Source organism: Macaca nemestrina, chromosome 8 (assembly GCF_043159975.1).
Source record: "Macaca nemestrina isolate mMacNem1 chromosome 8, mMacNem.hap1, whole genome shotgun sequence".
Taxonomy (NCBI): Eukaryota; Metazoa; Chordata; class Mammalia; order Primates; family Cercopithecidae; genus Macaca; species Macaca nemestrina.
In genome coordinates this window covers 55,559,804-55,572,993 of record NC_092132.1, presented here as the reverse complement: position 1 = coordinate 55,572,993, position 13,190 = coordinate 55,559,804, and the positions used below count along the sequence as shown (strand labels likewise).

The window sequence follows — 13,190 nt, the reverse complement described above, 5'->3', positions numbered from 1 at the left end:
CTCCATTATATTTTGCACCATCTGACATAATATTTTTTATAAATATATTTATTGACCATCTCCCCCAGTTAGAATGTATGCTCCATGAAGACAGAAATTTAGTCTACTTCATTACCTGCCACATAGCCAGCACATGCCATAAAGAAATATTCAATAATTATTTGCTGAATGAACAAATGTGCGAATTCCTGATCTTCTGTATTTACCAGATAGGCCTACCAACTTGGAAGTCTAATATGTTTAAGTGCATTAAAATATTTTATAATATACAAACCATTTATACATTTACTCTTTGACAGTATTACTACTGTCAAGAAAGGAAACCAGGCCAGGAGCGGTGGCTCATGCCTGTAGTCCCAGTACTTTGGGAGGCCGAGGTGGGCGGATCACGAGGTCAGGAGATCAAGACTATCCTGGCTAACACGGTGAAACCCCATCTCTACTAAAACATACAAAAAGAATTAGTCGGGTGTGGTGGCGGGTGCCTGTAGTCCCAGCTACTCAGGAGGCTGAGGCAGGAGAATAGCATGAACCCGGGAGGCGGAGCTTGCAGTAAGCAGATATCACGCCACTGCACTCCAGCCTAGGCGACAGAGCGAGACTCCATCTCAAAAAAAAAAAAGAAACCAAATTGGTTATTCCTTTACTTAATGAATGTTTATGAAGCAACTACTATGTGCTGGGCATTGTGCCAAGCCTTGGGCTGTATTACCCAAGATCAGAAATTGACTACTGTTCTGATATAATTTGTTTTTTGAGAATTTTTGCTGGCCCTTTCATTTTCTATATACTTATAAAATACCCCTTTTTGTAAACTTTTTGAAATTTTTAAGCCAGGTGCTATGGTTTGAATGTGCCCCCCTCCAAAATTCATACGTTGCCAATGTGATAGTGAAGAGGTAAGGCCTTTAAGGGGTAATTAGGCCATGAGGGAGGGCTTTTCCATCCCTCCTGAATGAGATTAAAAAAAAAAAAAGCTTCATGCAGCTTTCAGGTAGCTTGCCTTTCTGCCTTCTGCCATTTGAGGAGGCCACAAGCAGGTGCCCACCAGACCAAATGTCAGTGGCTGGATCTTGAATCTCCCAGCCTCCAGAACTGTGAGAACAAATTTATCTTCTTTATAAATCACCCAGTCTGTGGTATTCTGTTATAGCAGCACAAAAGGACTAAGACAGAAATTGGTACAATAAAAGTAAGGAGTTTCTATAACAACCATCTAAAAATGTGGAGGTAGCTTTGGAACTGCATAATGACATATAGGCTGAAATCATTTTTGAAATGGATGCCAGAGAAAGCCTAGATTGCCATGAAGGGAGCATTAAGGGCAGTTCTATTGAGGGCTTTGAAGTGAAGAGAAGGGCTGTAGAGAAACCTTCATTCTTTTAGAGATTACTTGAGTGGTCATGAAGAGAATCTTGCTGGACATATGGACAGTAAAGACTATTCTGACAAACAGTCTCAGATGGAAAGGAAGAACATGGTATTAGAAACTGGAAGACAGGTCATCCTTGTGGTAAAGTGGCTAAGAACTTACCTGAACGATGTCTGTGTCCTGGGACTTTGTGGAAGACAGAACTTAACATTGAACTAAGATATTTGGCAGAAGAAATTTCTAAGCAACAAAGTGTTCAGAATGCTGGGTGGCATCTGTTAACTGCTTATAGTAAAATGCAAGAAGTAGAAATGACTTAAAGGTGAAATTTATAATCAAATGGGAATTAGAATGTAAAGATTTGGAAAATTCTCAGACTGACCATGTAAAGAATAAAAAATTCTTTTTAGGAGAGAAAAACAAGAGTGTGGCAAAGTAACTGGTTGATAAAGAAATTAGCATGGATAGAGGGAAGATAGGTGCTATTCATCAAGACAATGGGAGAATGACCCCAGACGCATTTCAGAGATATTCAAGGCTGGCCAGAGTGTGTGTTCCTTGGTTATTCCAGTTGTGGTTCACATAGATCCAGATGTGGCTCATGTCACTGCTCCAGAGGGCAGTATGCCTTGGTGACAACCATGTGGTGCTAATTCTGTAGGCATGCAAAGTGCAAAAGCTGTGGAGGCATGGCTTTCTCCACCTAGATTTTAAAGAGTGCCTCAGAAAAGCTCAGGGCCCAGGCAGAGATCTGCTTCAGGGTGGATCCTTCACAGAGTCCCCACTATAAGGCAGTGCTTAGTGGAGCTATGGTAACAGGGCTACCCCTAGAACCTCAGACCTGTAGAGCCACTGGTGTGCAGCACCAGCCTGGGAAAACCAAAGCATGTGACTTGAATATGTAAGAAATGAAGCGTGGACTATATCTAGCAAAGCCATAGGGGCAGGGCTGCCCAAGGCCTTGGGGTTCAACCTCACCCCAGTGTGTCCAGACAGTAGTTCATGGAGTCAAAGAAGATTATCCTCAAGCCTTAAGATTCAGTGTTGTTTGGTCTGTTGTGTTTTAGACTGACTTGGGACCTGTTACTCCCTTTTTCTTTCCTGTTTCTTCCTTCTGGAATGGGAACAGCTATTCTATGCTTGCCCTACCATTTTATTTTGTAAGCACATAACTTACTTGATTTCACAGGCTTACAGCTAGAAAGGAATTTGCCTCAGGATGAATTTCACCTTGAATCTCACCCATATGATGTTTAGAAGAGACTTTGGACTTAGGCTTTGAAGTTGATACTAGAACAATTGAGACTTTTGGGGGCTATTGGGCTGGAACGAATGTATTTTGTATATAAGAAGGACATGAATTTTAGGGGGGCCACAGGCAGAATGCTGTGATTTGAATGTGTCCCCTCTAAACTTCAGATGTTGGCAATGTGATACTATTAACAGATGGGACCTTTAAGAGGTGATTAAGCTATTAGGGCTTCTCCTTTATAAATGAGATTAAGGCCCTTAAAAAAGAGAGACTTCATGCAGTGTTGGAGGATTGAAACACCAGAGTTTAAGGATAGGCTCCTACAAATATGTCAGACTTATTCTTAGGTTCCTAGGTTGCATACTTTAGAATACTCCATATATTTCTATAGGTTGCAAATGTTGATTTGCAAAGTCAACATTTTTTCCCCTTTTTAAAAAATCAGACTGGCATTCACTTTTCTGATATCCTATAATACCTCTCCATTTTGTCCCACAAAGAACACTAATAGCACTGAGGAGGTATTTGCAAATTATCTGAATAATTTGAAATATATAGTTGTATAACTTTTCAACTTCCTTAGACTTCATTTTCTTCATCTCAGACCAGAAACTATTCTTGATAGAGAAAACAAAAGCAAAGTAATAATGACCTCTACTTTCTTTTTCATCCATCAATAGCGTATACTTGGTCCTTTTCTGTGAATTCAATTTTTTAAATCTTGATTATTTTTATTTTTTTTCTTAAATTTACTCTTTTATTGTAGCAAATGAATGGAAGATTCATTTATTCTACCCCTCCTTTTTAGGGATGGAGGCCATAATTTTTTTTTGTCTCAAATTCATCTAAATGCTAATAAAATTATGTATTTTGTTAAAATCAGTAAAAAATATAGGAAGTAAACAATGGAAACAAATGATGTGCTGCATGGAGCCCATTTCACTCTGCTGAATTCTAAAGTATGCAGTAAAATGTTCTAAGGAATTTAAATGTCTTTAAGGATTTCCCATACTCCCTTGTCAATTAAATATTATTTCTGTTCTTACATTTTGTCTTACATTTTTAAAAAATAAAGTAAAAAATAAGGAAGCTTTTAAATAGTTATAAGATACTGTATAATATGTGCACAAGATTTACAATTGAAGCAAAACTGTACAGGACATATCAAAGGCACAGAATATTGTCACTGATAATTCTTTAGACACCTATTGTATTGGACATAAATATGCTTTATATGCAATTATACTGTTTCTATGAAATACTTCATTTAGTGATCAGCATAAAATTGTATAATAATTACCTTTACAATTTTGAGATTTTGCTTATTTCGTAATTTAAGAATGCTACCTTTAGGGCATTATGAATACAACTGTATAAACCAGAATTGTAAACAATGACCAGTGACAATTGCATGAGATGTGAGTAGAATTGGCAGCTCTGTGAGATGTAGAAAGCACATGGTACCAAGCTATATGTCATGACAAGGTGTGCAAGGTACACACTCATTGAGAATAACAGACAAAAAATGTCTTTAATTTTCAAAAATTAGTTTCTCTTTTGAAATTTGTAATGTTATATTAAACTTTAAGTCAGTATGTATTGCTTCTAGAGTTATTTGGCTCAGCACTATGGAATTTAATTTTGTAAAAAGTTGGTGGAATAGATAGAAATAAAATATTAAAATATATTACATTTTCTCTGGTTTGATATCTAAATACAGTGAATATACACAAAGATAGTTGACTTTTGGACTTTTTAAAGAGGAAATTTCTTAATTCAATTATTTGCTCTTTTCCCTTACAGATTGCAGATTTTGGTTTATCAAAATGGCGCATGATGTCCCTCTCACAATCACGAAGTAGCAAATCTGCACCAGAAGGAGGGACAATTATCTATATGCCACCTGAAAACTATGAACCTGGACAAAAATCAAGGGCCAGTATCAAGCATGATATATATAGGTATAATAAGGATTGCTTTTTCTCAGAGTTAACTTTGTCTCAGACACAAAATTAGTCAACCAGAATTTTGAAGCTACATTTTAAACTGTGATTTTTATTCTTCTCTCATAATTGTGGTGAAAATAAACTTGAGGCCATGGTGATTAATATTTTTCAAAGTAAAGAAATTTAATGATTTGCTTTAAGAAACTTTTACATCCTTTAAGAAATTTTAAAGCATCTTTTCTTATCCTATCAATTTATAATATAATAGTTAAGGATTTTTATCATATGTGACTTGGAAATGCAGAGGGAAACAGTAGTTCCTAGCATTTTAGCTTTAAGTTTCTCAACCTGTTCAACCTTTCAGCTTTTGATATCTATACGTCTTTTTAGACAAATAGACCAACTCTTAATCATACTGGGGATGTTTCTATTTAAAGAATCCCTAATATTTGTATATGTGTGAATTTTTTATACAACAAATCAATTGATTTGATCGTATTTTCATATTTCCGATGCATATTACTTATAGTCTCATAATGCAGTAGTAAGCATAACACATTGTTCTTGACACTGGTTATTTAACCAGAATAAAAGGAAGATGATTATTTACATAGGTTTAAGAGATGGGGACATTCACCTCATGTGTAAGTTACTCTTATCTCTTTTAATATACTAATGAATGCAAAAGCACACTCTCTAAATTTGCTGTGAACACATTTTATAGTCCTTTAAATGGCTTTTTACCATCTTTAATAAATAACCTGTTAATGAATCATTTTAGGAACAAATGCCATATCTCTACCAGAAAACTATATATTAAATTAAATTGCATATTCCTTTTCTTCAAAAGCATTTTAATTTTTGTTATTTCTCATTAAATCCAAAGCCAGCCAATCCATTTTAGTGGCTGCACTAAAACAATTCATATAGTGTCTTTTACATTCACATTGTATGAATATAAAAAATTGCCCTTTTATATTTTGTTTTCTGATATTTTTAATTTATTTTGAATGATGTACTGAGGGGAGGGGAAATGTATTTATAGCTTCCTAAGGTAAAGATCATGTTCTACTCAACAATTCTTGAAAACTGGTTTGATTCTATAAAAATGGGCCAATTTAAATCTATCAGTCATTCATTTTGTGAATTTTCTCTTTATGTTCAATTTCAATATTCTCTGTCGGGGAAATATGAGGAAATATTATTCCTTTATTTGGGTAGGAATTCCCTCTGTACTCCTCGCTCTCCCTGTAACAAAAGGTGTTGGTAGTAATAAATTCTATGTGTCCATTTTGAATGCATGGTTAATGTTGGGGTGTGGCAAAATTCTTATATCCTATTTAACCATTTATTCTAATTATAAACTCTATGCAGCTTAACCCTGTAATTGACATCTGAAGTTAAACTGTAGGCAGGATATTTCTACTACCAAAGAAGATAGTGCTGAGAGCAGAAAAAAGGCAGTAGAATAGAGCTCCATGAGACAATTTTTTTCTTGCTCTTTGTTCTTTGTGAAAAGTAATATCATTTAATTAAAGGGCATAGCTTATCTGAGTGTTCAAGAATTAATCCTAGTATTAAATCATCCACAAAAAGTTAATCTTGCATGTAACGTTAAGCTTTTATTACAGTAATTTCCTAATTTTTTAACTTAAAATTGATTTTCTTTCAAAACTAGATGAGCATTTGTCATCTTCATTGTATACAGTAATTCTTTGCTGCCTTATCACTTTCAAAAATGGTATCTTCACAGTCAGCTTTTAAAAGTAGTGCTATTTTAGTTTATTAGATAGAGTTCATTTAAAATATATAACATGTATGTTCTTATGTTAAACAGCTATGCAGTTATCACATGGGAAGTGTTATCCAGAAAACAGCCTTTTGAAGGTAAGTATGTTTTGACTTTTTTATGCTCAATAACATCATGTTAGTAGGTCACTCTCAGAACTATCTAAAAATCATGTTATTTTAAATCTGCTTATTCATTTTGTGGAAAACACACTAAAACGACAATTTATCAATTGTGAATGCATCACATACTGCAAAATATACTGGGTTAAGGATCCAGTTGTGAGTCTGCTATATACTGGAAAATGTACTGGATTAAGGATCAGAAAAACCCAGATTTTAATTCTTGTTCTGACAGTAATTAACTCTGTGATCAAGTCACAAAATCTCTTCAGTCCTCATTTTTGTCACTTGCATAGTAAGAATTTTAAATTACTATTTCCAAGTTCTAGTCTAGCTGTAAAATTATTTATATGATAATTTAATTACTATTCCCTCTATAAAGACTAGCAAATATTGAAGATTAATCTGTCCTTTTTATTCCCTGAAAATATTGTTTATTTCTTTATTCTGAGGTTTGTGTAGGTCAGCTTGTTGTGTAACAAAAAACAACCTTGGAATCTCCATAGCTTATGAAATAAACATTTATTTCTCATTCACATTAAATATTAGTTGCTGTAGCCCTTCTTAGTTCGGCTAGGTTTTGCTCAGCTCTGCTTTACAAATATTCTGTTTACCAAATCCAATCATATGGCCAAGCCCAGAATTAATGAGGTGAGGATATAAACTCCTTCCATAGGAACAGACAAGTCTGGCAATGGTTTGGGATATATATATTCCTTTTACAGAAAGGGGGATAAGACATTATTCCTAAAATTTTAATATTCACTTATTTTCTTTTAGTTAGTTTTAGATGTAAGTAATATGCTGAATCGTAATATATTTCTAATGAATGCAATCTATTTGTTTTGACAGATGTCACCAATCCTTTGCAGATAATGTATAGTGTGTCACAAGGACATCGACCTGTTATTAATGAAGAAAGTTTGCCATATGATATACCTCACCGAGCACATATGATCTCTCTAATAGAAAGTGGATGGGCACAAAATCCAGATGAAAGACCATCTTTCTTAAGTGAGTATATAGTTTTAACATGGACTCTTTGAATTACAGAATTAGTTAATATACTGTGAATAAAATATTCCTTGAAAAATTGTGCAAATTAGATGACTAGCTAGAAGTTGTTTAAATTATTTTCCGACTTATCATAGCATTTATATATGAGTAACTCCTTCTAGAGCAGAACTGAGAATTCCTAACAAAAAAGAGAAATTGTGTGATAGGAGTAACAATTTCCTTCATATATTTAACAAATATGTCTTGAACCCCTACCATGCGCTGTGTATATACTGGAGTAAGCCCTGGGAACAGAGTAGTAAAGAAGACAAACTTTCTGTAGCTAGTTCACATTCTAGTTGAGAAGGCAGAGTGAAAACAAATAAATAAGCAAGACACAGATTGTGACAGTCTTATTAGGAAATAAGCAAGGTAATAGACTAATTAAGGGAGGGAAACAAAGGCCTTTTTCTAGGAGCGAGCATTTGAGCTGAGATTTGAAGCTTGAAAAAGAGCCAGTCATTCAAATGCTGAAGAAAAAGTATTCAGCCAAACAAAACAGCAAGCATAAAGGCTCTGAGCCTAGAAGAGAAAAAGTTTTATATTCTCAAGAAACAGTGAGAAGGCCTGTGTAGCTAGAATATAGTAGGCAAGGAAAGGAATTAGATGATATTGGAGAGGTAAGAGAGAGGCTATTGGCCATCATTAAAAGGTTAGATTTTTATTCCAAGTGGAATGGAAAGCCATTAAAGTATGTTTTGCAGGGAAGTGACATGATCTGATAAGAAGTATAGGTGAAATTCTTACTGCTCTGTGGAAAGTTGATTGGAGAAAGGCAAAAGTAGAAGCAAAGAGGCTAGGAAAGAAACTTTCAGGAATTTTCTAATTGAGGTGGAAATTCTGAAGATAGAAGAGTTACAGAATTAAGATAGTATTTCAGAGTAGAATGGATCAGACATCCAAATGTAAATGTAGGAGAAAATCTTCATGACCTAGGGTTAGGCAGAATCTTTAAATATGACATCAAAAATAAATAGGATTCATTAAAAAATTTATAATCAGACTTTGAAAACATTGGAAACTTTTACACTTCAAAAGGTCCTATTGAGAAAAGAGACAGCCAGGCGTTTAGTGTCCACGACTTTAGTCCCAGTTACTTAGGAGGCTGAGGCAGGAGGATCACTTGAGCCCAGGAGTTTGAGGATGTATCATAATAGTGCACTGTGATCGTGCCTGTGAAAAGCTACTGCACTCCAACCTGGGCAACATAGCAAGACCTCATTTCCAAAAAGGAAAAAAAAAGCAGAACCACAGATTGGGAGAACATATTTGCATAACATGTATCTGCTAAAGGGCTTGATTCTGGAATATATAAAAAACCCTGACAAGTCAATAATAGGACAGATAGCCCTATTTTAAAATGAGTAAAAGATCTGAATTTCACCAAGGGAGATATACAAATAGCTAAAAAGCACATAAAATGATGCTTAATATTATTAGTCATTTGGAAATGCAAATTAAAACTGCAATGAGTTACCACTTTATACCCACAAAAATAGCTATAATTAAAGACAGAAAATAACAAGTGTTGACAGTGATGTGGCAAAACCAAAATCCTTATACATTGTTAGTGGGAATATAAAGTGATACTGCCTCTTTGGAAAACAGTTTGGCAGTTTCTTAAAAATGAAAGATAAATTTACCATACAACCAAGCAATCCACTAACAGGTAACCCAAGATAAATGAAAACATGTGTTCACACAGAGACTTGTATGTGATTAGTGATAGGAGCATTGTTTATAACAGCCAGCAAGTAGAAACAGTCATAATTACTGTTGCTACTACTACAACAATACATGAATCTGTTGTTCCAGGAAGAGTCCAGGATCCTAATATAAAATTGAACATCACTAACATATTGGTAGTCTGGACTGGTTCATCTAAGAAGGTAATGTAGATAGCAAAGAGGGACCCATAGTAGAGCTCTGAGGCATTCCAGCACTTAGAAATGGAGAAGAGGAAGAAGAAAAAGAGACTGAGGAAGAGAGGACAGTAGAGAGTATAGTCTTTGTGTCTTGGAAGTCAAGGAGGGGTATAGTCAGACATGTCTAATCTGCCAGGAGGCCAAATGAGACAAGCAGGATTTTCCAACATTGTCATCACCAGTAATCCAAACAAATGGAGTTTTAATAGAGATATGAAAACAGAAGACTGATGTACATTTTAAAAAAAAAGAAAGAAGTGAAGCCAAATATGGACAATTCCAGCAAGATGCTTGGCTCTGAACAGAAGCAGAAAAAAATGAGGTGATAGCTAAAGGATGATATGGGGTCAAAATTTTTTCCTATGGCCAGGCACAGTGGCCCATGCCTGTAATCCCAGCACTTTGGGAGACCAAGGCAGAGGGATTACTTGAGTTCTGGAGTTCGAGACCAGCCTAGGCAGCACAGCAAGACCTTGTCTCAACTAAAAAAAATTAAAAAATTAGCCAGACATGGTGCATTGCCTGTAATCCCAGCTACTTGGGAGACTGAGGCAGGAGGATTGCTTGAGCCCAAAATGTTGAGGCTGCAGTGAGCTATGATCGTGCCACTACACTTGCACTCCAGCCTAGGTGACAAAGCAAAATGCTGTTTCTTTAAAAAAAAAAAAAACAAAAAATCCTGGAGAAAGGTAAGAAACAGTAATAGAATATGTGTTTGATGGTTAAATGATCCAGTAGAGAGTCAGAGATTGTCAGTGCAAGAGCTGAGAGAGAGTATCAGAAACAGAATGCTGGAGAGGTAGAGGAAATGGTATTCAGAATGCAAATGATACTGTTTATCATTTGTATGAGTATATGGACACTTTTTTCTACTGTAAGAGAAATGAGGTTGGAGAGATGGATACAAGTACAATAAGTTTGTAGATCTGGTTGTAGGACCCTGAAGGAATTCCCTCTCATGGCTTCTATTTTCTCAGTGTAGTGTGAGAGCAGATGATCAGCTAGCTCAAAGGAAAGATGGAGGATGGGATGTAAGAGGTTGAAAAGGGGAAGATAAAATACAATGGTCTTACCCCTGCTTTCCCTTTCTAAGTTCAGAATATATTAAGAAAAAGATGAGGAAGAAAGACAGATGGTGGTCAAAATATCAGTTTCATTACTGATAAAGCTAATTGGAGAATGTACCTTTAGATCTGCAGCCAAATGGGCTTAGTAGCATTTTACCCCTACAGTTGATAGCTTTACCAGCCCACCACAGGCCTCACCCTGCTTCTACATAGGGAAGCAGAAAATGTATGCATTCTTTAGGCAAGCTGACTTTTAAAAGAAGGAGAAAACTGCAAAGGAACCAGATAAGCATGCTGAGTTTTTCTCCAAGATTAACAAATGAGGTAAGTCTGAGGGGCAGAAAGAAGATGGAAGAATTCCTCCTATACTTCTCCTTCCTGAGGATTGAACTGGAAATGTCATCTTCCTGTTGGAAACATGAAGAAAAGGACTTAAGCGTCTCCTCCAGCAGTACAAGATAATCATGTAAGACAGCAATTCTCAAACTTTTAGATCTCAATACTCTTCAAAATCATTGAGGACCTCAAAGAGCTTTTGTATATGTGGGTCATATCTATTAGCATTTACTGTATTAGAAATTAAAACCAAGGAATTTTAAAATGTAGGAATATACAACACATTCCATTGTCTGTTGAAGCAGTGTTCTTATCACACCTTACTTATGGGCCTCTGGATAAATGTACTATATACTCGTTTGGGGATGACAGTAAACAGGGAAAATAATGTCTTAGTACTAGTTACTTTGAATATAGTTTTGACTTCATGAACCCTCAGAACCACCCCCCCACCCCCAGGGGTCCCTAGGCCACACTTTAAGAACCACTTATCTATGAGAACAGTAGATGTATTTGGGAAGCAAAATAGGATTGCTGAGAAGTAGTATTTAGTGTTTAGTTTGGGCCGTTAATCTAGAGAAACTAGTGACCCCACTTCTGGTCAAGATGGAGTAACAGGGGCCAATTTGCCCTCCTGCCTGAAACAACCAAAAAACCTAGACAAAATATGTGAAAGAGTGGTTTTTAAGACACTAAATACCAGGAAACAAAGAACAGCAATCTCTGATGGACGGGAAACAAATGAAGTCAGCCTTCCGATTGCCCAGCTTCCTGCCTTGAGAGTTTCTAGATGCAGCATGGGGAGAGGAAACTGAGGTGGAACCCAGCTGACACTCAGGGTCTAGGAGACAGGGATGACAGTGTGGGTAGACCAAGGCAGATAGACTTCATAGGACATCGCACCGGAAGGGAAAAGGTACACAGAGGAAGAGCCCCAGAGATTTGCAGAGGGTTCCTCTCAAGTATTCAGTGGAGCACTGATCAGTACAGCGTGGATAAGTCAGTAAGCCAAAAGCCAAAATCTTCAATGAGCATAGGAGAAAAGCAGAAGTTTGCAGAGAAGTGTTGCCCAATGGCATGAACTTTAGAGGATCTAGAATTTTCACAGAAAGAAGAAATTACTATTTGGAAATGGCAAAGAGAGGACAACAGAGATATGTACCCTTCCTCATAGCTCTGGAAAGAAAGAAAGATAAAATATGAACCCATTACCTTAGCAAATTTTGATTTGTAAATACAATACTGATGAACAATGGATATAAGTATTGAATGAAAAATACAATGCATTGCTTTTTTTAGTAATGAGAACTCAGTTTATTTTTAGACTGTCTAACTAATATTGCCTATAAACATATCCAGCCTTATATCTGACAGTACGGTGTGAGTGTGTGTGTGTGTGTGTGTGTGTGTGTGTATTTAATTTATCACATTTCTTACAAAGTACTGTTGTCTGCCTTAGACATTTTTCATTTATAGCCTTTGGGATGCTACTGGTTTTGTTGTTATTGTTAGGTTTTGGACTTTGTTTTTAAATGGAAGCACAACTTTTTTTTCCTAGGATGACAGCTTCCTATTTTCAGTGGGAAGGTACCGTCATTGATTTATAAACACACTACTGCCCTATACAGCCCGTCAGTTTTATTTTAAGGCTCTGGTGTATATTGGAATGGTGAAAAGCAAGTTCTGGGAACCTGAAAGGGAAAGGAAGAATAAAAAATCAATAATAGGGAAAGTTTAAGTGTATTCAATAAAGAAATTCTGTCAATACGACCAAATGGAAGAACAAGAAATTACAAAGGGATTTCTAGATACCAGAGTAAGCACAAGATGCCTACTTTTGGATAAACCTACTGAAAAGAAATGAAAAGTTCACAATGAAAGAAATTTTGGTAAAAAAATAAAGGAAGCTTGAAAAACTAAAAGCAAGCTATATTTTTCCTTTTTTAAAAAAAATATAGGTTAACTGAATTAAGGAAAGGAGGAAGATCAGTAAACCGTTGTTGAAAAAGTGACTAGAGAATATACATTCTGAAAATGGATTTAACTGTTCAATTAATGTACATATTAAATGGCGAAGTAACACAGTAGCAGAGAGGAATCATAAATATTCTGTTTTTCAAAAGCCTATCAAAGTATAGTTTACTTACCTTAAAATTTATCTATTCTAAGTATACATTCATTGACTTTTTAGTATTAATAATTTTAGTTTGCAGCCATTACTATAATCCAATTTTAAAGTATTTCCATCAACCCCCACAAAATCCCTCATAACTATTTACAGTCACTGCCTGTTCTCATCACTAACCCTACGTAACCAGTAATCTA

At 35.7% G+C, this 13,190-nt stretch overlaps 1 protein-coding gene and 1 long non-coding RNA gene across 4 annotated transcripts in view; one reads left to right on the top strand and one right to left on the bottom strand.

Annotated features, from left to right (window-relative positions):
* LOC105497286 (receptor interacting serine/threonine kinase 2) overlaps positions 1-13,190 on the top strand; it is a 37,174-nt gene that overhangs the window by 11,386 nt on the left and 12,598 nt on the right. The window contains exons 4-6 of the mRNA XM_011768294.3: positions 4,428-4,585; positions 6,408-6,457; positions 7,334-7,495. Of these exons, the coding sequence (XP_011766596.1) occupies positions 4,428-4,585; positions 6,408-6,457; positions 7,334-7,495 (370 nt within the window). The remainder of the gene's footprint in view (positions 1-4,427; positions 4,586-6,407; positions 6,458-7,333; positions 7,496-13,190) is intronic.
* Positions 1-13,190, bottom strand: part of LOC105497285 (uncharacterized) — a 29,978-nt gene that overhangs the window by 4,848 nt on the left and 11,940 nt on the right. The window lies entirely within an intron of this gene.